Genomic DNA, 24,531 nt, shown 5'->3' on the forward strand with positions numbered 1-24,531 from the left:
GGAAGGAATTTGGTTAAAGCATGGGTGGAATCACAAAGTACTTGGTGGAAGGAGGATAAACAATAGGACACCATGAAACTAGGGTACAAATTATATTGCAATGATACAATGGCGTACCAAAGGCAGGGAGGTGGAGCGGTCCACCCCAGGTGCACGTTGCCAGGGGGTGCAGGGAGCAGCTGCATGGCTGTCGGCTCTGCCGGTTCCCTGCTTCCCCTGACATTACTTCCTGTTCCGGGGCAGGAAACTGGCGGAGCTGACAGCCGCTCGACTGCTCCCTGCACCCCCAGGAGGTAACAGCAATGAGCTTGGGGGTGTGGAGGTGATGTTCCCAGGGGAGTGATGCACCAGGGAGGAGGTGATGCTGCGGAGGGTGCTCAGCTGCTATCTGCCCTGGGTGGCAGCCAATATAGGAACGCCACTGCAATGATAAGGTGGATCAAATTAGGGGAAGGATGATGCTATATGTTAAAGAGGGCATTTAGTTAAATAGAATAAAAATTCTGCAAGAAACATTGTGTAATCCCCCATTATAATGGGGATTACTAGATTAATCTGAGAGACCACTCCAGTCTCTCTGAAAGGAGAGTTCTGGAGTTGGGGGAAAGTCGTTTCAGTTGTGGGTGGTAAATGATCCAGCCCAATGGGGTGGGGTCCCCGGATAAGTTGCAGAGTGTAATGTTTCTAGTAAATGATTGACAGTAGAGGTGGAGTTCGAAGGTAATAAAAGTTCTTGTTTGTGTGAGCACGTGGTCTTTGGTTACCTTCACCCTTGCCTGGACACTTGGAGGAGAGGGGGTATCCTGAAAAGGCCAGATAACCTAAGGCTGAGTTAAGGGGGAGTTATTGTCAGCCAAAGACAGTAACTGTTGGAGAGGAGTGCTGTGGGTGGGCAAGGGGAGCCCAGCTCATGAGCAGAGACAGGGAAGTGCCTGTTCACAACCAGAAGGTACAGCTGAGGAAAGTGCAACTGTGAAGGAGAAAACAGACAAGGAGGTCTGATCCTGGAAGAATTTGCTGTTGATAACCAACGCTACTAGTACAGCCTTGGGTTATACAGCCCAAAGGGATGGGCAATGAACTGGAGGAGTTGTAAATTTGTATATACTTCAGGATTTGCTATAAGAAACCATTTAAAGTGGATAAGACTGTACTCAATAGTCTTGGATGGACAGAAAACCTCTTAAACCAAATGCTGACCGTGCATAAGGATTTATGGGGTTTGGATTTACTGCCTGTTGCAAAGTTCAGTAAAGTTTTGCATAAAAGATAATTCCTTGATATGGTGATTGTTCCTTGAGAGAGAGAGAGAGAGAAGAGCTTGATCCCGGACTGTTAAAGAATACTCAAGATAAAGCCCATCTTAACATCCTATGGTCTTCCGGATCGTTATCTAGCCCAGGCCTGTGCCCAAGCTCGAGTGAGAAAGACTGAACTGTGTGGAAAAAGTGAGTGGGAGAAGGAAAGGAAAGTTTCCCTGTTTGTGGCCCAGGTCAGTCAGAGAACTGAGCTGGTTGGTGAGACCCGGGTTACAATTGCAATGTGGAATCCTTCCTGATAGAAATACCATGTATGAAGGAAAGAGTTGGGGGTATACTACCATCTGCCTGACTAGAATGAACAGATGATGAAATGTGAGCAGAAAGAGAAGCTAACAAATTTGGCAACACAATTTAAATTACCTCAAAATGGCCAGATAAATGTCACATTAGAAAGTGCTAGGAAGGTAAAGTTCCAGAGGCATAGCTAGATGGAGTGTAAGGGGAGCAGCCATTCCCCCAAACAGATTTCAAATAAAATGGTGCCTATGCTGATCAGTCCTTCAGCTTCACACTAACGTCTGTTTTACAAAAGGTCTGCTCCCCTTGGTATAAAAAAACCTGGCTACACTTCTGTAACGTTCTTACTGGTCCAGGAACTGACTAGAGGTGGAAATATTCTAGATCTAGTCCTTAGGGAATGCAGGACTTAAAGTAATGGTGTTGGAGCAATATGGCAGTAGTTATCCTAACATGATCAAATTTGAGTTAAATGGAGTGAAGAAAACAACAAAATCTATTCCATGTCTTCTTTATTCCATCTTCTATGTTCCTCTGTCTTTCTCCTCTCTCCCCTATGTCTTTTTGGCCTACTTCCCTTGCCTGTAACCCTTTATCTTACCCCTGCCCCCAATGAAATAAAAAAGTGATGACACGACTAGTGACCTCTGCTGGTATTGCAGCCTCTCATTAATTTATTATATTGACACCTTGTGGACACTGCTGCTATTTTATAATAGATGTTACTTCCGAGTCTACCCACCTCATTCCAGACCCCTTGTTTTAGATATTCTTTTGCACTGAAAAATGCTTGTCTTTTTTTTTTTTTTTTTGTTACATTTGTACCCTGTGCTTTCCCACTCATGGCAGGCTCAATGTGGCTTACATGGGGCAATGGAGGGTTAAGTGACTTGCCCAGAGTCACAAGGAGCTGCTGCCTGTGCCTGAAGTGAGAATTGAATTCAGTTCCTCAGTTTCCCAGGACCAAAGTCCACCACCCTAACCACTAGGCCACTCCTCCACTCCACTTTTGTGCATGACTTATATCATTTGAGTATTTATATATCATTGGCAGTCTAAACATATTGAGTGAAATTAGCACCAAAGAGACCATTGTTGGGGAGAACTGCAGTGGGAACAGGCATGCATTGCATGGTGCATGTTACTGGGGGGGGGGGGGGGGGGGGGGGGAATGAGGAGAGTCAGATTCAGTGAGACCATTGGAATGTCTTTCTGTTAATATCCATGAAGTGCAGATTCCAGTGTCAGCGAGATAAATATTCACTTTATTCTAAGTGCAGATTACATTATTGCAAGAAACTCAGGTAAATATTCAACTGGTTGTATAAAGTTATGCAGATCATTTATCCCTATAACTGGATTTTCAGCCAGGCTATACATTTACCCTGATTGCTGCAAAATGCTGGTATAATAATACATGGATAATATATCTGAGATACAGTTATTCTCAATTCAGAAATTTATCAACAGGGTAGTAAACATTGACAAAACCAATAAAAAAAACTATGTATAATATTTACTTAGAGCTAACTACTAGTGACTCCTGCAAAGCTATATATAACAGCATTTAAAACAAGAAACCTCAATGCTCCAGGAGGTAAATGTATATCTCAAAAAAGATATAGTGGAATTAGAAAAGGTACAGAGAAGGGTGACGGAAATGATAAAGGTGATGGGACGACTTCCCTATGAAGAAAGGCTGAAGCGGCTAGGGTTGTTCAGCTTGGAGAAAAGACGGCTGAGGAGAGATATGATAGAGGACTATAAAATAATGAGTGAAGTTGAATGGGTAGACGTGAAGCATCTGTTTACGCTTTCTAAAAATTCTAGGACTAGGGGGCATGTGATGAAGCTACAAAGTAGTAAATTTAAAATAAATCTGAGAAAATATTTCTTCACTCAACGTGTAATTATACTCTGGAATTCATTGCCAGAGAATATGGTAAAGGCAATTTTAGCAGTGTTTAAAAAAAGTTTGGACGGCTTCCTAAAGGAAAAGTCCATAGACCATTATTAAATGGACTAGGAGAAAATCCACTATTTCTGGGATAAGCAGTATAAAATGTTTTGTAGTTTTTTGGGATCTTGCCAGGTATTTGTGACCTAGATTGGCCACTGTTGGAAACAGGATGCTAGGCTTGATGGACCTTTGGTCTTTCCCAGTATGGCAATACTTATGTACATAAGTATTGGGAAATTCTATCTTCTGAAGAGTGTTTTCAGGAACACCCTATAGTAGCATACCGTCGGGGCAAAACTATAGGGGAATTGCTCTCATATAAAAGGCTTGACCATAAACCCCTGGTTCAACATAAGGGTCATCAAACATCAAGCATTGCCAATGGTGTACTTCAGCTATCATTGGTATGAACTGGCAGATCCCAAACAGAAACAGAACTGCCAGGAGCCAAACCAATACCACATGTGACACGGACAATGCAATATATGCTATTCTTTGCCCATGCGATATGATTTATATAGGACGTTTGTCTCGTCCAATAAAACAGAGGTTATCTAAACATAAATCTTGCATCCATACTAGGACTTTGTCAGCTCCGTTAGTCCAGCATTGGATAGATAAAGCTCAAACAACCTCAGACATTCGCTGGAGAATCATTGACACAGTACATGTGGGTTGGGAGGGAGCTGATATAGCTAAACGTTTGAACTTTAAGGAACAGCGAAGGATAGTTGAGTTAGATACTTTAGGCCAATTAGATTGGTCATCCCTTCTGTGACATATCTCTGGGTTGAACTCTGATAGGCTCAAGGCGTTATTAATTTGGATTGGTGGGAATTGTGGGCAGTACTATTTAAAGTCTAAGCATTCGGGTGCCATCTTTGAACATTGAAAATTATATGAGGATGGCGTCCCTGATAGTAAGTGTTGGTTTTGATTTATTTGAGAGATTGAGTGCTTTGGAAACTTTATTAACATCATAGTTCTAAAATGTTTGTATCTTTCTCTAATTTCAGAGGACCTGGCCCTGACACAGCTCCTGCGAAACATGCCGCATGTCGGTTTAATTTTGGTCCTGATAATTATGATATAACACCAACTAAAAGATAAGTGTTAATTAGTTTAGTGTAAACAGTGGATTTAAAGCACACAAAGTTTATATAAGATTCATACAAAATTCTGATAGATAAAAAGATAAAAGTTGATCATACATGATAGAGGGGGATAGGGGGCAGACCTGTGACAAGCCGTGTCAAGAGTTGAGAGCAATCGTGTCTCTTGACAGATGAATCGCCGCTGATGCACTCATTGTGCTTCTGAGGTTCAGCTAACACCTTGATGTGAGAATGAGTTATGAATAAATGTAAATGTAAATATAGGGAAGATACCATAAGATTGAGATTGGCGTTGGGTATTTGTTGAGATAAGCTATGTTATAATATAACCCCCGCCTTTGGAAATATCCTTTGAACAGTGAATAGGTCCTTGTGTTAGATTTATCATACAGATTCCTCTTTTGAAAAATGCAAATTTAGACTCTGGTCGTCTGGCAAATTATCAACCTGTGGCCAGTATTCCTTTATTGACAAAGTTCCAGGAATCCTTTGTATTTATTTTAACCAATTTTGACTGTTTGTACCCTCTACAGTTTGGATTTTTTCCATTCCATTCAACAGAGGCAGTGTTGTTAGCTATTACATCAGAAGCCAAATCATTGTTTGCACATGGTAAGGCAACATTACTACTGCAGTTCAATCTTACTGGGGCCTTCGACACTGCAGATCATGATATTTTGCTAAATAAATTAAGCCTTTGGGTCTTGCAGGTAACATGCTATCATGGATCAAGGAGTTTTTGACTCACAGGCGTTATCAAGTTAAAATGAAGATCACTTTTTCTTCCTACTGGTATTCACCTTGTGAAATTCCCCAGGGATCTCCACTTCCTCTGACAATTTTAAAATATTTATATGACCTCGTTCTGTTATGGTTGTCTTATATTTTGTTTTTTTCCTAACTGGATGACATGTTTTTGTTACTACCTATTGATAAAGATATTTTCTCTATCATGCATAGAAAGAATTGAAAAATGAAGCACTATGCATGGCTTTAAACTTAGCCGAGTTGACACAGTTCCTTTTTCTAGAATAAAATTGACCAACAGCTTGGTATACTTGGATAGCACTCTATCCTTGGTCCCACAAGTTAATTCAGTGGCAAAATCAGTATTCTTCAAATTTTGGGGCCCTTTTACTAAGCCACGTAGGCGCCTACGTGCACCCAATGCGCACCAATTTAAAAAAGGCATTTGTTTTGCAGGCGCGCTGAAAAATGGATCTGCGCATGCCCAAAACCCGCGCCTACACTACCACAGGCCATTTTTCAGCACACCTTAGTAAAAAGACTCATTTATTTGTTGAGATCTATTCAATCTATTTTTTTCAGTAGAACATTTTGTAGTATTGCTACAGTTCCTGATTCTGTCCCATTTAGACTACTGCAATAATTTGTATTGTTTTGCTTTGTCTACCTTGCTGTTCCATTGACAGGTTCTGTAGAATACCTCAGCAATTGAACCAGGCAAGTATTAAAAAAATAATAATAATAAGATCACGCTACTCCTTGCCTGGTTCAATTGCATTGACTTCCAGTAAAGGCCAGAATATTTTTTAAGCTGGCTTGTCTAGTCTATAAATTATTTGATGGCTATAGTCTTGACTTTTTAATAAGATTGTTTGCTTTTCCATCTGCTTCGTTTTTGTCTAGATCAGAAATGACCTGCCTTCTCTATTTTCCTTTTTTAGTTGGTGTTAAATATAAGTTGCCTTTAGAACTTTCTTTTCCTTATCAAGCAAATAAGTTATGGTGTTCTCTACCCATTTCTCTTAGAATATCAGCAACATATTTAAGCTTTTGTAAACATTTGAAAACTTATTTGTTTCAGAAATTCTTTAATTAATTTTGTTTTATTCAATTTTCATTTTTTCATTTATTATTTTGTATCCCGCGTTGAACCACTACTAGAGAGTTGGTGGATTACAATCACACTGAATACTGGGCAGACTGTTCCCCCCCCCCCCCCCCCCCCCCCCCCCCAAAAAAAAAAAAAAAACAGGTGCAAAGAGAATTACAAAAGGTGCAGGAAACATTACAGCCAGCTGGAATCTTAAAAAAGTTCCACCAAAAAAAAAAAAAAAAGGAAAGAAAGCAACTGCACAGCGAATCAGAAAACTTATCTCGGTCCTGAAATCATTCCTCTGTTATTGCAGAGTATGCCATATTTTCAGAAGCAGTCCAACAAACTACAATAGTGACATTTCTCCAAGGGCCCCTCCCTCGTGGTGTAAGCTTCAAAATTCAGAAAAAAGCAGCACTGGAGTTCATGTACACTGCTCTTCAGCATAGAAAACCTGACAAGGGGAAATGGGACTTGATATACTGCCTTTCTGAGGTTTTTTGCAACTACATTCAAAGCAGTTTACATACATTCAGGTACTTATTTTGTACCAGGGGCAATGGAGGGTTAAGTGACTTGCCCAGGGTCACAAGGAGCTGCAGTGGGAATTGAACTCAGTTCCCCCAGGATCAAAGTCCACTGCACTAACCACTAGGCTACTCCACAAGGAGGCCATGTTTCACCTTAGCTCATCAGGAGGCTGAACTTTACAAGCTGAGAAAGGCACCAAGATGGCTTGGGAGTGATTTCAGGTCTGAGATACATTTTCTGACTTTCTGTGCACAGTTTCTCATGGTTTATTGTGGAACATTTTTAGATGGTAAATGTAGTTCATGCTGGAGCTTTGAAGTTTCTTTTTTTTAAATGCTGTGATATATAGTTGTTCAGGGGTCACTGGTAGTGAGCTGTAAGTAAACATTACACATAGGGGTCCTTTTACTAAGCCGCAACAAAAAGTGGCCTGCAGTAGTGTGGGTGCACGTCATGCCACTTTTTACCGTCTGGGAAAAAGGGCTTTTTTCAATGGGCCGAGAAAAGGGCCTGTGGTAAAACTGAAACCAGCGCGTGCCTCTTTGCGGCCTGAGCCCTTAATCCCACCCATTCATCTAACGGTAAGGGCTCATACGCTACGCACGCAGTTACCAGTCGGTGCGCGCCAACTGCTGATTAATGCCGCGTGCAGTAGGAAATAAAAAAATAATTTGTCCCGGAGGTATGAGCGCGTGCCAAATCTGAAATTACCACCAGGAGGGTGTGCTAGCCTGGTGGTAGTCTCATTTTGGTGTGTGTAAAGGGGCCCCATAGTTTTTTAATTGATAAAGTTATTCTGCCATAGTTGCATTCAGAGTTGAATGCTTCAGTGATACAGATAGCGACTGAACTCTGCTCCTGCAAACTGCAATGGGACTTTAAACATCAATGTGACAGTTCACTAAGATTGAATATAAGAAGCTTGAATCTGAATGGCTTGTGCAGATTTGGATCCCTATGGCAGGGGTGTTCACTTCCAGCCCTCAAGAGCTGCAAATGGGTCAGGCTTTCAGGATAACCCCACTGAATCTGCATGAAAAATATTTGCATATCATAGATGTAATTTGCATGTAAATCTCTCTCATGCCTGATTTAGTAACTGATATGTCTTAACTCTGACAAAATAGAATACACTGGACAACATGATTTTGGTTACCATAATGAGACTGGGTGTTTTTTTAATTAGATTTTTGAATCACACAAATGACTTCAAAAGAATAGCCACACTGGATCAGACCAATGGTTCATCCCACCCAGTATCATGCTTCCAACAGTGGCCAGTTCAGGTCACAAGTACCTGCAGAATCCCAAATAGTAGCAAGATTCATGCTACTGATCCCGAGGACAAGCAGTGACTTTCCCCATGTCTATCTCAATAGCAGACTACGGACTTTTCCTCTAGGAACTTGTCCAACCTTTTTAAAACCCAGATAGTTCTTTTTCAATAATAATAAATTGGCCCTTGCCGGTCTCTGGAAAACACTCAATTTAATTTCAATTTAATTTCCCTCAGTCACTCCATACATTTCTTCTCCTTCCCTACCACATGTCCTATCTCACACCTCTCCTGTCTGTAAACTTACATCCTGCCCTCATTCACATTCTTCACACTCTCTTTCCCTTCTCCTGACCTCTACCCCAGATCAGAGCTTCTGAACCCCATTCTCAGGACACACCCAGCCAGTCAGCTTTTCAGGATATCCATAATGACTATGCATGAGCAAGATTTTCATGCACTGCCTCCTTGGTATGCAAATTTATCTCAAGCATAGTCATTGAGGATATCCTGACTGCCTGGGTGTGCCCAGAGGGTGGCCTTGAGAAGCGCTGGTCTAGAAAATGGCCTGTCAACAGATCTTTGCAGACTCAAGCTTTGTCCTTCTGAGATATCTCCAAAGTGGATGGCACTTCAAGCCTTTGCTTCTTTTTGAAAGATGTTCTGTTACTACTACTTATCATTTATATAGCGCTACAAGGCATAAGCAGCGCTGTTACTGTAAAGGAGGCAGTGATTTTGGAAACAGCATCAGTTTTAAAATGCAATTTTTAAAACATTTTTAATGTAGTATTCTCAGAGCAGGAAATTGGGGGGGGGGGGGGGGGGGAGTAGGTATGCCAATGCCAGCATTAAATTCCTGCTCAAAACAAACAAAAATGGGTCACAACTAGAATCCTGATCTCTTTGGGAGTCTTTTACTAAGCTGCAGTAGCGTTTTTAGCTCGCAGTAAAAATCAGCTGGCAGTAGACACCAAGACACCCATTATATTCCTATGGGCGTCTCAGCATTTACAACCAGCTGATTTCTACCGTTAGCTAAAAACGCTACAACGGCTTAGAAAAAGGACCCCTTTGTGATTAAATTCCTGATGGTGCTGAATTCATAAGAAGCCCGGTTCCCACTAGTACAGTACTATGTGTAATGTATTACAACCAAAATGTTTAGGGTAGAAGGCTTAACAGCTAGTACTACAATTCAAAGTTTCAAACTTGTGCTCTTAAATTCCCTTCCCCGTCCCCCTCCCCCCCATTCTGTGTCAAACACCATATTCAAGAACAGAAAGCAAGGGGGATTCTATCTACCCTATATAAAAATGTTGTATGTCACTGATATAGCAACAGTGCAAGCTAAGCACTGACACGGGATGCTAGCATGAAGCATGCGTGACCAGCACATCAGACAACATGTGTTCCGGCACCTTCAGGAGCTGGCTGGAGGGTGATGACACAGACCAAAGGATAGGAGTAAGGGGTGGGTGAAATGGTTACAGATTATAGAGTTTACTCCTGCTGCCGTGCAGTGTTTTTTTGAAACAGGCCTAGTTTCCAAACGAACAGCCTTGATATGGTAAGTGACTAAAAACACCCTTAGCAAAACCATGCACAGCAGCCTCCCTTTTGCTTTACAATGTCATCATCACATGAGGCTGTTGAAAATATTCTGTGGGGTAAACCAGCTGCACTAAGATCACAGAATTCTTCTGACCGTTAGAATATCTATTAGCTGGGAGTTCAGTCTTGGTTCAAGTTAAATGTTTATATTGTATGCAGGATATATTGTAATTTCCTGGGCCTTTCATCCTGTTTATAAAATAATATGTGTCTGCCAATCATATGCTCTGATTATTTGTACAAAATATCCTGATTCCTATACGATGGTTTGATAGATGTTACCACACTAATTATCACTGCAATTAGGCATCAGATTGAAATATGGACAGAAACTCCAAACTTTAGTACCCAATACATGAAAGATGATTTTGCCTTCTTTAATCTTTGCTTTTAACACTCCCCATATAATCAAAGATGTATCCATTTAGTGATTCCAGTGTCAAAAGTAGTAAAATCCAAAAAAAAACAACACAGCCAGTAGAAGTGGGTGAAGGTATGTCCCTCTCTTCACATCATTCTGTAGAAGTACTTGATAAAATCACGCTGACGAGCCTTTCTGGTGATCCTGCAAAACCAATTTGGATACACAGATTTACTGTACTCTTCCGGTCCCTGAGAATGGGCAGGTTGAGTTCCCAGCCTCTGGCTGAGAGAACCCTGCAGTTTTCTTGAAATGCAAAAAGTCTCAAGTCTCCGGATACTTTCACTGATGGACCCATGATGCCATCGTTGCCGATACACCGAAGGGAGCCGCGTAGGCGTTGGTTAAGCTCTGAAGTCCGAGTAGTAGGAAACGGCACCCGTTTCGCAGAGCCTTTCCCACATTCTGTTACAAAAGAAACAAAAGACGAAAGATAGAAGGGTTAGATCTTCCAAAACCAAGCTTGAGATGGGTCCTACTCAATCCAAATCTCAGTTTCAAGTAGCAGACACAGAAGTCGAATGTGCCCCCAACCCCAGCTTCAGAAGATGGTTGAACTACTTTTTGTATGCTTACTCTCAAGCTGATATTCAATGCCAGTTCAACATTCACTGGCGACTGGTGAATGTAGAACTAGTCTATCCATGTATTTTCAGATACTATACTGAGAGTATAGGGCTGAAAATCTGTCCGAGTGGCCCAATACTAGCTGTTAAGGCTGTGATTTAAATTTGATTATGAATTTGGTGCTCTACTGTGCTAAATCCTACTGCAACAAACACTTGATCTCTGATTTCATATTGCTTCTTTTATTATTTGATATGTTAAAGCTCAAAGCCCATTATTCGTATACGGTATTCATATTTTGCTGAATAATATTTTTCATTATTCGTATTCAGCCGAATAGTAAAATATGCTGCAAGAAAACACGATACAAATCAATCTTCATAAATGGATTCCTCTATTTAAATACAAAATGGTGGAACTCACTTCCAAAGGAAATAAGATGCATTGAAGGAAGTGAAACTAGGAAATCAAGTACGCTAGCGTTTAACTATAGAAAAGGTGATTACGACAAAATGAGAAAAATGGTGAAAAAAAGACTGAAAGGAGCAGCTCGCAGAGTAAAAAACTTGCATCAGGCGTGGATGCTGTTTAAAAACACCATCCTGGAGGTTCAGGACAAATATATTCCACGTATTAGAAAAAAGGGAAAAAAGACTAAACGTCAGCCGGCGTGGCTAAACAGTAAGATAAAGGAAATCATTAGAGCCAAAAAACAATCCTTCAGAAAGTGGAGAAGAGAACCAACTGAAAGTAACAGGATAGATCATAAGGAATGCCAAGCCAAATGCAAAGCGGAGATAAGGAGGGCAAAAAAGGACTTTGAGAAGAAATTAGCATTGGAAGCAAAAATACATAGTAAAAACTTTTTTAGATACATTAAAAGCAGGAAACCGGCCAAAGAGTCGGTTGGGCCGCTGGACGAAAATGGTGTTAAAGGGGCGATCAAGGAGGACAAAGCCGTAGCGGAGAAATTAAATGAATTCTTTGCTTCGGTCTTCACCGAGGAGGATTTGGGGGGGACACCGGTGCCGGAAAGAATATTTGAAGCGGGGGAGTCGGAGAAACTAAACAAATTCTCTGTAACCTTGGAGGATGTAATGGGTCAGTTCAGCAAGCTGAAGAGTAGTAAATCACCGGGACCTGATGGTATTCATCCCAGAGTATTAATAGAACTAAAAAATGAACTTGCGGAGCTACTGTTAGAAATATGCAATCTGTCCCTAAAATCGAGTGTAATACCGGAAGACTGGAGGGTAGCCAATGTTACTCCGATTTTTAAGAAAGGTTCCAGAGGAGATCCGGGAAATTATAGACCGGTGAGTCTGACGTCGGTGCCGGGCAAGATGGTGGAGGCTATTATTAAGAATAAAATTGCAGAGCATATACAAAAACATGGACTGATGAGACAAAGTCAGCACGGATTTAGTGAAGGGAAGTCTTGCCTCACCAATCTAATGCATTTTTTTGAGGGGGTAAGCAAACATGTGGACAATGGGGAGCCGGTTGATATTGTATATCTGGATTTTCAGAAGGCGTTTGACAAAGTGCCGCACGAAAGACTCCTGAAGAAATTGCAGAGTCATGGAATCGGAGGTAGGGTATTATTATGGATTAAGAACTGGTTGAAAGATAGGAAGCAGAGAGTAGGATTGCGTGGCCAGTATTCTCAGTGGAGGAGGGTAGTTAGTGGGGTCCCGCAGGGGTCTGTGCTGGGTCCGTTGCTTTTTAATGTATTTATAAATGACCTAGAGATGGGAATAACTAGTGAGGTAATTAAATTCGCCGATGACACAAAATTATTCAGGGTCGTCAAGTCGCAGGAGGAATGTGAACGATTACAGGAGGACCTTGCGAGACTGGGAGAATGGGCGTGCAAGTGGCAGATGAAGTTCAATGTTGACAAGTGCAAAGTGATGCATGTGGGTAAGAGGAACCCGAATTATAGCTACGTCTTGCAAGGTTCCGCGTTAGGAGTTACGGATCAAGAAAGGGATCTGGGTGTCGTCGTCGATGATACGCTGAAACCTTCTGCTCAGTGTGCTGCTGCGGCTAGGAAAGCGAATAGAATGTTGGGTGTTATTAGGAAGGGTATGGAGTCCAGGTGTGCGGATGTTATAATGCCGTTGTATCGCTCCATGGTGCGACCGCACCTGGAGTATTGTGTTCAGTACTGGTCTCCGTATCTCAAAAAAGATATAGTAGAATTGGAAAAGGTACAGCGAAGGGCGACGAAAATGATAGTGGGGATGGGACGACTTTCCTATGAAGAGAGGCTGAGAAGGCTAGGGCTTTTCAGCTTGGAGAAGAGACGGCTGAGGGGAGATATGATAGAAGTGTATAAAATAATGAGTGGAATGGATCGGGTGGATGTGAAGCGACTGTTCACGCTATCCAAAAATACTAGGACTAGAGGGCATGAGTTGAAGCTACAGTGTGGTAAATTTAAAACGAATCGGAGAAAATTTTTCTTCACCCAACGTGTAATTAGACTCTGGAATTCATTACCGGAGAACGTGGTACGGGCGGTTAGCTTGACGGAGTTTAAAAAGGGGTTAGATAGATTCCTAAAGGACAAGTCCATAGACCGCTATTAAATGGACTTGGAAAAATTCCGCATTTTTAGGTATAACTTGTCTGGAATGTTTTTACGTTTGGGGAGCGTGCCAGGTGCCCTTGACCTGGATTGGCCACTGTCGGTGACAGGATGCTGGGCTAGATGGACCTTTGGTCTTTCCCAGTATGGCACTACTTATGTACTTATGTACTTAAATATCTACCTATCCTTCCACAAATATTTAAAAGCATTTCTGTTTAAAAAGTTCCTATCTTTGGATGTCAAGCAATCTTAAGCAACAATAATGGTTTTCTCTTGTGTAATACGTTTTATGTAATTCAGTACTCTCGCTAATCTCTCAATCTTATACGATGTTATGTCTCTAATATTATATTAAGCATATGCCACATTGAACTAATAACTGATTTCAGATAATGTAGGATATAAGTACCAATAAATAAATTCAGTCTCATTTCTGTTCACACACATACAGAAGCCTCTCTATAAGCCTCACCATCAACGCTATCCTGCTTATAATCGAAAGAGAAAAACGCCTATATTCCGACCTAAATCGGGACATGGACGTCTTTCTCACGCGGGTGCCCAAATCGGTATAATCGAAAGTCGATTTTGGGCGTTTCCAACTGCACTCTGTTGCGGGAATGAATAAAGTTGATGGGGGCGTGTCGGAGGCGGGACTGAGGCGTGGTTATCGGCTGAGCAGAGATGTGCGTGCTTGGCCGATAATGGAAAAAAGAAAGGCGTTTTTAGAGAGAATTTAGGTCACTTTTGTTGGACCCGTTTTGTTTCACAAACGGGTCCCAAAAAAGTGCCCTAAATGACCAGATGGCCACCGGAGGGAACCGGGGATGACCTCCCCTGACTCCCTCAGTGGTCACTAACCCCCTCCCACCAAAAAAAAACAAACGTTAAACACTTTTTTTTCCAACTTGTAAGCCAGCCTCAAATGTCATCCCCAGCGCCATGACAGCAGTATGCAGGTCCCTGAAGTAATTTTAGTTTAGTTGGTGCTGCGCGGGACCCATGCAGAGAGTAAAAATCGGAAGAAAAAAAAAACAAGCAAGTGCAGTCAGGGACGTCGAAATTACCAGGATAGTAAAAGGGGGATTTGAACCAGCAACCTTCTGATTACAAGCTCAGGGCTCTAGCCAGTGCACCACATTATTCAGTTGCTTAGAGGTCCTTCCCTTTCCATTAAGTCCCGCCAAGTTTCTGTCAGCCAATCACAGCTGTTTAGCTGACACGATGTCAGCTAAATGAGCTGTGATTGGCTGACAGAAACTTGGAGGGACTTAATGGAAAGGGAAGGAAGTCTAAGCAACTGGTGCACTGGCTAGAGCCCTGAGCTTGTAATCAGAAGGTTGTTGGTTTGATTCCCCCTTTTACTATCGGTTTAATTTGGAGGTCCCTGACTGCACTTGCTTGCTTGTTTTTTTTTCTTCCGATTTTTCCTCTCTGCATGGGTCCCGCGCAGCACCAACTAAACTTAAATTGCTCTGGGGACCTGCATACTGCTGTCATGGAGCTAGGTATGATATTTGAGGCTGGCATAGAGGCATCTCAGGGGGACCAGTGCACTACGAATGCTGGCCCCTCCCACTACCAAATGCCTTGGATTTGGTCGTTTTTGAGCTGGGCTGCTTTGGTTTTGATTATCACTAAAAAACAAAAATGCCCAGCTCAAAAAACGCCCTAATCCAATGTATTTTCGAAAAAAAAGATGGACGTCCATTTTTTTCGAAAATACAGTCCGGCCCGCCCCTTCACAGACCCGTTCTCAGAGTTGGACGTTCTTACACATAGGCGTTCGCATTTGATTATGCCCCTCTATGTCTTCACTAGAAGAAAAGAAAAGAAAACTATATTCATTTATTTTTTGAAATGCATCTTTAGCCCCTTTAATCAGTTCCCTCGATTGTTTTCAAATGACCAATGGACCTAAGAGGAGTAGGAGTAACTTACTTATTTGATCAGGGACATTTCTGAATACATTTCTGGTACACAATCTTTATTTTCACAGTTTTGCTCTTGTTGTTTATGTAAGGTAAGATCTTTTTTCATCTCTGCTATTTGTACAGATCTTCTTACCAGCAATGCTGACCTTTGAATGCCAGAGCATTTCTGTGCATGGAAGTTAAGTTGAATCTCAAGCCTTGCTGGGACTTGGGGGGTGCCACTGGGGAGATCAGCTAATGTGCGCTGAAAAGGCAGAAGCAAATCAACGGTACACATAGGCGGCCAGTATAAGAGGCTTGGGAAGGCTAAGCCTCCCCAGCCACAAGCAGACCTGACAAGCCTTGGCAAAGGTAGCTGGGGCAGAGGAGCACCATGCAAGCAGCACAGCTCAAAACTTAAGTACGTAATGGGCATAACTCAACTCTTCCGTTGTATGATTCCCTAATTGTGGCTGTGCCACACGAACTTTATCTTACCACAACATCATTCTGTATTTGTTCTCACCGGAGTCAGCAAATGCCTCTCCAGTACCATGTAAGCCACATTGAGCCTACAAATAGGTGGGAAAATGTGGGATACAAATGTAACAAATAAATAAAGAAGAATTAGCTGCTGCAGCCTGGAGACCTGTCACCACCACCTTCAGGTTTCTGCACTTGGTGACAGCCAGCCCAGGGACTCCCATCCTGTTGTTCCCCCTCCCCCGAACTCTGACTCACTCACTAGCACCGTGGGCAATGCGGTCTCCACTCTAGCAATTATAGAAGGCCTGCCTTAGGAACTTAAGACTTCCCCCTATGACGCGTCCTCTGATGCAACTTCCTACTTCCGTAAGGGCGGGACTTGTCACAGGAAGAAGTTTAAGTGAGTCCCCAAGGCAGACTTGCTATGATCACTAGAGTGCAGACCGCAGCAGAAATACATCAAGGCAAGTATCGGATTCAGACTGCTTCTTTGGGGGAGGGGAAGGGGGAGGAAAAGAGTGGGACTTAGAGAGAGACTACAACTGGGGGGATGAGGAATGGAGTGGGACTAAGATGGAGAGACTGGAAGGGGGGCAGAAGAAAAAGAGCAAGACTAAGATAGGGAGAGACTGGAATGATGGGGGGGGGGGAGGGAAGGAGCGCAACTAAGGCAGGGACTAGGGAAAGACTGGAAGGAACCTGGAGGAGGGAAGGAACAGAACCTAAGAAAGATTGCTTGCTGAGTGGCTGAACCTTGGGGAGAGAGCCTGCCCAGGGCTCATTAAGGTGCTGCCCTATGGCCCTGGGTGGGGAACGAAGACAGGCAGGAAGAGGAAAATATGCAGGTGCTGCTCTGATGGGTGAGGAAGGGACAGGAAAAGAGGCTGAATTGGGTGAGGAAGAGAAGAGTCAGGGAAAGATGCTGGATGGAATGGAAGAGAGAGGGACAGTTACTGGTCCTAGAGTAGTGGGGAGGGTCAAACAGGAAGAGGTGCTGAACTCAGGAGGGAGAGGGGAGGGGGGGAAGAGAGAGAGAGAGAGAAAACTGGATTGGGGGAGGGGGAAAGATGCTGGATGAAAAAGAGGGGGAGAGACACTGGATGCAGGAGGGAGAAATATTGGACTATGAAGGGGTAGTGGGAATTGAGAGGGAGAGATAATGGCCCCAGAGTAGGGCATGCAGGAGAAAGAGTAGGGTCACAGAGACAGAGGGGAAATGCTGGTCAGAGAGAAGATAGGGACACACAGAGACTATACTGGACATGGGAAGCAGGGAGGGGAAATAGGGACACGGGCAAATTATTGATCACAGGGAGAAGGATAGGGGCATGGGGGCAGGGGCAGGACCCATCAAGGTAGGCATACAGAGAGGATGCTGAACATAGAACAGGAGAGAGACACTGAGAGGGCAGAATCTGAACATGGAGGAAAGGATAGGGACAGGGATATAGAGAAGAAATGCTGGACAGGACAGGGACACAGAGGGAAGATGAATGGTGGACATGAAGAGAGAGGAATTGTCAAATGGTCAGGAGACCCTGCAAACATAGGGAAAAAACCCCAGAGAAAAGCAGAAAAGTACCCAGGGACAAAAGCAAATAGAAAAATGAAATATTCAGACAACAAAGGTGGAAAAAAGTATTTTATTTAGAATGTATTACTTGGAACATATTAAGTTTTGGAAATGTAGACAAAACAAGAACAAAATTCTCACAAAGTAGTCAATATAACAAAACAGCACTTTGAATGCACTTCTACTTGAAAAAAAATGTGCTTTATTAATGTCCACAACAAGTTTTTTGGACTCATCCTTGGACTCTTTCTAGGTCATCCTTGCTGTTTTGTTATATTAGCTTTCGGAAATGTGTCTTCTGATCTTTTGGATTTGTTTCTGTATTTATAGTATTGCTGTATGCAGAGTCTGACTCCATGAGGTTCCAGTTTTTTTGCCTTCATATCTCTATTACTGATTTGTGGTCCCTTGTTTCATATTGTTGACAGTCTGTGTTTTGCTTATGCTTTTCTGCCAGCGTGTATTATCTTTGTAAAGATCTTGTTGCAGTCCTGTTTGTTCTGTTTTCTTACTGGGTGAAATATTGGTGTATTAGGGTCTGCCCAGGATAATATTTACTGTGCTGTCTTTCCATGCATAACATTGTTGCTGTTTGAGTCCTCGGAGTTAGTGCTGTTATGGTACAGTAAGTGTGTTTTTGCACAAGTTTGTACATAGTGTTTTGCAGTTGATGGATTGTGTGTTGGCCTTACTGAGGTGATATCAACACTTTAATTTAATTTTAATTTGTCATAACATCAGACATGATTTTAGAATATTTTGGAGGATCTGATGTTGAATTGTTCCATAGATGTGTATGTGGTTTAGTGTCGGTAAGTGTTTGAAATTTTACAAAGCTTTTGAAACTGGCACTTACTCTTCCTGTTGGCACAGCTACCTGTGACAGATCCTTTGCTGCCATGTGACGTGTACAAAACTGGCTGAGATCCACAATGGGTCAGGAAAGACAATGTTTACTGAACATTGAAGTGATCTTGTTAGAGATATTAACCCTGAGCAGATCACTGACACCTATGATGCGAATTCTAGTTACCGGATATTACTTCACTAAAGTGACCATTTCATTTTGGGGTTTTCCATGGATGGAAATAACCAGGGCTTTTTTGAGGGGGTACTTGGGGGTACTGAGTACCGGCACCTTTTTCCATTGTCTGCTAAAATTGGCCCATGGACCCCAAGTTTTAGTGAAAGAGCTCAGGCTCTACACACCAATTCTGCCTTGTCATAGATTCTGTGACTGGTTGCAGGGGTCCTGGCTATTGTGGAGTGAGTCCCTCAGTGATCACCCCACCCCTGAAGGGTGGCCAGGCATTTGAGTACCAGCACCTTTTTTGCTAGAAACAAATGCACTGGAAATAACAGTGTTTAATAACTGATACCATTTTTGAATAGTATGCATTGGTTAATATATGCTTATGTCTTCTGCTGATAACTAATAATATTTCTTTTGTATATTCATAATATAGATCCCTCAATTCAAAGTTTGACAAATCCTGAGCAACAGGTTGCCATGGTGCCTGCAAATTATTTGTTTATTTATTTGTTACATTTGTATCCCACATTTTCCCACCTATTTGCAAGCTCAATGTGGCTTACATAGTACCGTAAAGACGTTCACCAACTCCGGTATGTTGTGGTAGGATAAGGTTCATGTGTTACAGACACATTAGGGAATCGTAGAGAGGAAGAGTTATGTTATGTCCATTACGAGTTTGGCACTGGTGCTTTTGTGTCATCCCAAAGTTCTGGCTACCTATTTTGTAGAAATGTACTTTCCTTCGAACTACACTGTTCAGCCACCAAGCTCTCAGACAGTTGGAGCAACCAGGTTCGTGAACAATCTGTTGACCTTGTAGCTCCCAATCTAATGGGACAGCAAAATCAACAAGTTCTCTGAGGGTAGGAAGGGAAGGGGAAGATATGTTTGTGTGAGAGAGAGCCAGTAGAAGACTGTCTTTGACAAGTAGGATGAGAGAGAGAGAGAGGCCTAGATTGTGGACAAATGGAGAGGGGGAGAGTGAGTGAATGTCAGGCCTGTATGGAGGGGCTGTCCTCATCTACAAACACGTTTTTTAATGCACTTTCAAGTTGTCTAACAGATACACATACACTGAAATAATGTTGTTGCCACTTTATTCTTTGACATATCTAAATGTAATAAAAGGTATTACTTGTGACTATTTTACTTATTTTTTTTCTGCGTGTTGTCAGACAATTATAGATGTAAGGCCCAAACCCTGGCACCACCCCTGACCCCACCCCCTTTAGCCTCCCCAAACAGCTGGGCCATCGACCACCTATGGCGGTACAGGCTGCCAATGTGCACAGGCAAGTCTGATCAGATTAGTTTTCATTTTTTCACAAATGCATCCAGATTGTCAAGCATTTTTTTCAGTTAGCTTCACATATTTATTTTAATACAGCATGCTAAACAGACTGAGAAGGGCATTTAAGATGTGACGTCTAAATCTGATTTTGAACGTTTCGCAAAAACTATCATTTGGAAACTGCCCTTGCTGTGTGCCTTTGTGTACACGCACACACACACACACACACACACACATGGAGGGGCATAATTGAACGAAAACGCCTATCTCCATGGGCGTTTATCTCCGAGAACGGGTCCGTGAAGGGGTGGACCGAACCGTATTTTGGGAAAAAATAGACACCCATGTTTTATTCAACAATGTGTGAGCTGGGCGTTTTTGTTTTTCAGCGGTAATGGAAAATGAAAGCGCCCAGCTCAAAAACGAATAAATCCAAGACATTTATTCGTGGGAGGGGCCAGGATTCGTAGTGCACTGGTCCCCCTCACATGCCAGGACATCAACCGGGCACCCTAGGGGGCACTTTTACAAAACCAAAAAAACAGGTAAAAGAGCTCCCAGGTGCATAGCACCCTTCCCTTGTGTGTTGAGCCCCCCAAATCCCCCTCAAAACCCACTGCCCACAAGTCTACACCATTACTATAGCCCTAAGGGGTGAAGAGGGGCACCTACATGTGGGTACAGTGGGTTTGGGGGGGTTGGATGACTAATAAGCATTAAGCAGCACAATTGTAACAGGTAGGGGGGATGGGCCTGGGTCCACCTGCCTGAAGTCCACTGCACCCCCTAACAACTCCTCCAGTGACCTGCATACTGCTGCCAGGGAGCTGGGTATGACATTTGAGGGTGAAAATAAAAAGTTGTGAAACATCATTTTTTTGTGGTGGGAGGGGGTTAGTGACCACTGGGGGAGTCAGGGGAGGTCATCCCCGATTCCCTCCAGTGGTCATCTGGTCATTTAGGGCACTTTTTGGGGCCTTATTCGAGAAAAAACAGGGTCCAGGAAAAGTGTCCTAAATTCTAGCTAAAAACGCATACTTTTTTCCCATTATCGGTGAAATGCGCCCATCTTTGTTCGGCAGATAACCACGCCCCAGTTCCGCCTTCGCCACACCTCTGACACGCCCCCATCAACTTTGTCCGCATCCGCGACGGAGTGCAGTTGAAAACGTCCAAAAATCGGCTTTCGATTATACCGCTTTATTCGTTTTTGTGAGATAAACGTCCATCTCCCGATTTAGGTCGGAACTTGGGCGTTTTTCTCGTTCGATTATAAGCAGGATAGTAACATAGTAGATGACGGTAGAAAAAGACCTGCATGGTCCATCCAGTCTGCCCAACAAGATAAACTCATATGTGTATACCTTACCTTGATTTGTACCTGCCTTTTTCAGGGCACAGACCGTACAAGTCACACATACACACACACACATGAGACAAAAGTTGAAAGAGTGAAGTCCAATTATGATTTTTTTACAGATTCCTTCTAGAATTGGTGGTACTGGGATGATGATTGTGAGGTATAATTATTAATACTTGGATAGTGGTGGGCTATAAATATTATTTATTTATTTGTTATATTTGTACCCCACATTTTCCCACCTATTTACAGGCTCAATAATGGCGATTGCCAATTTGGTTGATAAATAATACAGGTGATATTGTGGTCGAAAGAGGTAGTGGCAAATGACATTTCACCAGCTATTAGTGCTGCCTGCTGTTGGCTGACAAACGTGACAAGAAATGTGTGATTTGCACGCATACTTAAAAAAAAGATTTTTAAAACGTATCCAGTGAATCATAGAAGCTAGAGCCAGAAGGGTCTTCAGGAAGGAGGTTGAGCTTCCAGGAATAATCCGTGCACCGAAAGCACTCCAGATCAATGGTATGCCTAATTTGCTCTTACAAATCTCCGGTGACGGAGGTTTTGTCGCATTCTAGTGCTTGACTGCCTTCACAGTAAGGCAGTTCTTCCAAATGTCTAATCTAGAGTTATGTATGAGCATTCAGAAAGTTGGCTTACATCTCTGTCCATGCCATCCCCACTGTTTTTCTGTCGTAGTCTAGGTCTACTCTCATTACAAATACATGTACCTAATCATTAGCCAGGATAATTAGTCAATACAAAAAAAAATGAAACATTGCCTTAAGAATCCAGTACAAGCGGAAAGGTGCCCTATACCCCTTATATCAATGAACGCTTTATGAAAAACAAGAATTAAACTGCACTCAGCTGGATTCCTCCTTGGCAGCTGCCCAGCTTCTATTAGACCTGTTGCGTAATAATGGATAATTTGAAGTTGAGCCTTTGCAGTTCACCTGTCAATACCGACCCACCGTAAATTCCCCCCCCCCCCCCCCCCGCAACACATCCTAACCAATGATAGTACTGGACAATATAAAAAACATAAACATAATATCTTGACAGAGAGCAAGGGGCACGTGGGCATAACCCATGCTAAAGTGCCCCCTCCCTCCCCAATACAACAGGAGATATGCAGGATAGAGGCAAGAATCCCCCAATATACAGTGTTCTGCACATTATGAACAGGGTAGGTGGGCAGCAGATCCCCCCCAGCTCTCCCACTGGACAGTCCCACTCCTGGGCTCTGCATATTATTTGTGGGGCAGGTGGACAGTAGAACCTCATCCTCTACCCCCATCCCGGATAGCCCCACTCCCATGCTCTATACATTTTTTGGAGGGCAGCAAACCCTCAATCCTACCCCCCAGACAGCTCTGCTCCCAGGCTCTGCGCATCATTTGTGGGGCAGGTGGGGAAGCAGATCCCCTCCCCCCACACCCCACCCCCCACCCCAGACAGCCCCACTCCTGGGCTCTACGTATTATTATTTGCAAGGCAGGTGAGCTGCTGATCCTCACACCCGGAATGCCCCATTCCTAAGCTCTATCCTTTATTTGTGGGGCAGGTAGGCGGCTGATCCCGCCCCCACCGGACAGCCCCTCTACCAGGCTCTGCGCACTATTTGTGGGGCAGTGGGCAGCAGACCCTCCCCCGGGGCTCTAGGTGTTATTTATGGTGCAGAAGTGCAGCGGATCCTCTACCCTCTGGTACAACCTCACTCCTGGGCTCTGCCTATTTGAAGGGCAGGTAGACAGCAGACCCCCCGTTTGGGCGCTGCGCATTATGTGAGGGGCAAGAATCCCCCCCGCCTCACCTTGGCATACTTCCTGGCTTTCTTCTTCCTCCTGCGTTTTTTCTCTCCTTTGCTCTCCCGCTCCTCCTCACCTTCTAGCAGTAGCTCGTATCTGTCGGGCAGCGAGGCGAAGTGAACCTTGTGGTGGCCCTGTCGCCTCTGCGCCTGCTCCTCCCGCTCCTCAGGTGGCAGGATGGGATCCCAATCGTCCCCAGTACTCAACAGGGAAACAGGGCACCGTCGACTTCTAATCATGTCTGCGCGCACTGTCCTGTCCCTGCCCCGGGGCTCTCTGGCGCCCCCAGCAGCCGCGCTCACTGCTTGCAAGCTCCGGCTACTATTTGGTTTTACAAAAGAAATTCCATAACATGTACAATGGAACCGTCCATATTTATAGAAACGTTTTGTGAAGTTGTTGCTAGTTTCCCTAGCAGGAAATCCTCCCTCAGAATTTTTTTTTCTTTTTTCCTGTAAGACAATGTCCAAATTCTTTGCAGCCCAGCGTGCGGTTCCTTCCCAGGTCGGAGAGCAGTTCTTGCAAAGAACAGAAAATGAATTGCTTCAGCTGTAAAGTTTTTCTTTAGATCAAGGACGTTATAATAATGACTTTCATATACTGCACCTTCATCCACACCAACGGGACTCTTTTTCTTCTCTTCTGGTTTTGCTGTTTGCACGGAGCACTCAGCCCTCCTAATTGCAGTAAGTCTTTGCTATCAGACTACTGACGTGCTAAGTAAACTTTGTAACCTGTCACCCGTCACGTTGTGTTGTGCCCTGCCCTGTGCTGTGGAGAGACCTGACATGTCACCCCTCCCCCTGGAAGACAGTTTGCAAGCAGCACCGATGCTCTTCATACAAGAGGGAAGGCTTTAGGAGGGTCTGGAAAGAAAACAGACCAGCGCACTCGACCATCTAATAATTGCAGTACTACTACTACTACTTGACATTTCTAAAGCGCTACTAGGGTTACGCAGCGCTGTACAATTTAACATAGAAGGACAGTCCCTGCTCAAGGACCTTACAATCTAAAGGACAAATGTACAGTCAGTCAAATTGGGGCAGTCTCGATTTCCTGAAAGGTATAAAGGTTAGGTGCCGAAAGCAACATTGAAGAGGTGGGCTTTGAGCAAGGATTTGAAGATGGGCAGGGAGGGGGCTTGGCATATGAGCTCAGGGAGTTTATTCCAAGCATAGGGTGAGGAGAGGCAGTAAGGGCGGAGCCTGGAGTTGGCGGTGGTGGAGAAGGGTACTGAGAAGAGGGATTTGTCCTGTGAGCGGAGGTTACGGGCGGGAACGTAAGGGGAAATGAGGGTAGAGAGGTAATGAGGGGCTGCAGACTGAGTACATTTATAGGTAAGAAGGAGAAGCTTGAATTGTATGCGGTATCTGATTGGAAGCCAGTGAAGTGACCTGAGGAGAGGGGTGATATGAGTATATCGGTTCAGGCGGAATATAAGACGTGCAGCAGAGTTCTGAACGGATTGAAGGGGGGAATAGATGGCTAAGTGGGAGGCCAGTGAGGAGTAGGTTGCAGTAGTCAAGGCGAGAGGTAATGAACAGTAGATTGGATGATGGTTGCTGGTAATGGTGAT

General features: G+C 43.4%; 1 protein-coding gene across 1 annotated transcript; it reads right to left on the bottom strand.

Annotated features, from left to right (window-relative positions):
- Positions 1 to 9,284: 9,284 nt before the first annotated feature.
- C3H1orf115 (chromosome 3 C1orf115 homolog) lies at positions 9,285 to 23,662 on the bottom strand. Its single transcript, XM_030196002.1, has 2 exons — positions 22,958 to 23,662; positions 9,285 to 10,721 (listed from the first exon to the last, which is right to left on the bottom strand). Exons 1-2 carry the CDS (start codon positions 23,189 to 23,191, stop codon positions 10,599 to 10,601), a joined length of 357 nt encoding a protein of 118 aa, XP_030051862.1. The 5' UTR covers positions 23,192 to 23,662; the 3' UTR covers positions 9,285 to 10,598.
- Between the last annotated feature and the right edge of the window lie 869 nt (positions 23,663 to 24,531).

Source organism: Microcaecilia unicolor, chromosome 3, assembly GCF_901765095.1.
Source record: "Microcaecilia unicolor chromosome 3, aMicUni1.1, whole genome shotgun sequence".
Lineage (NCBI taxonomy): Eukaryota > Metazoa > Chordata > Amphibia > Gymnophiona > Siphonopidae > Microcaecilia > Microcaecilia unicolor.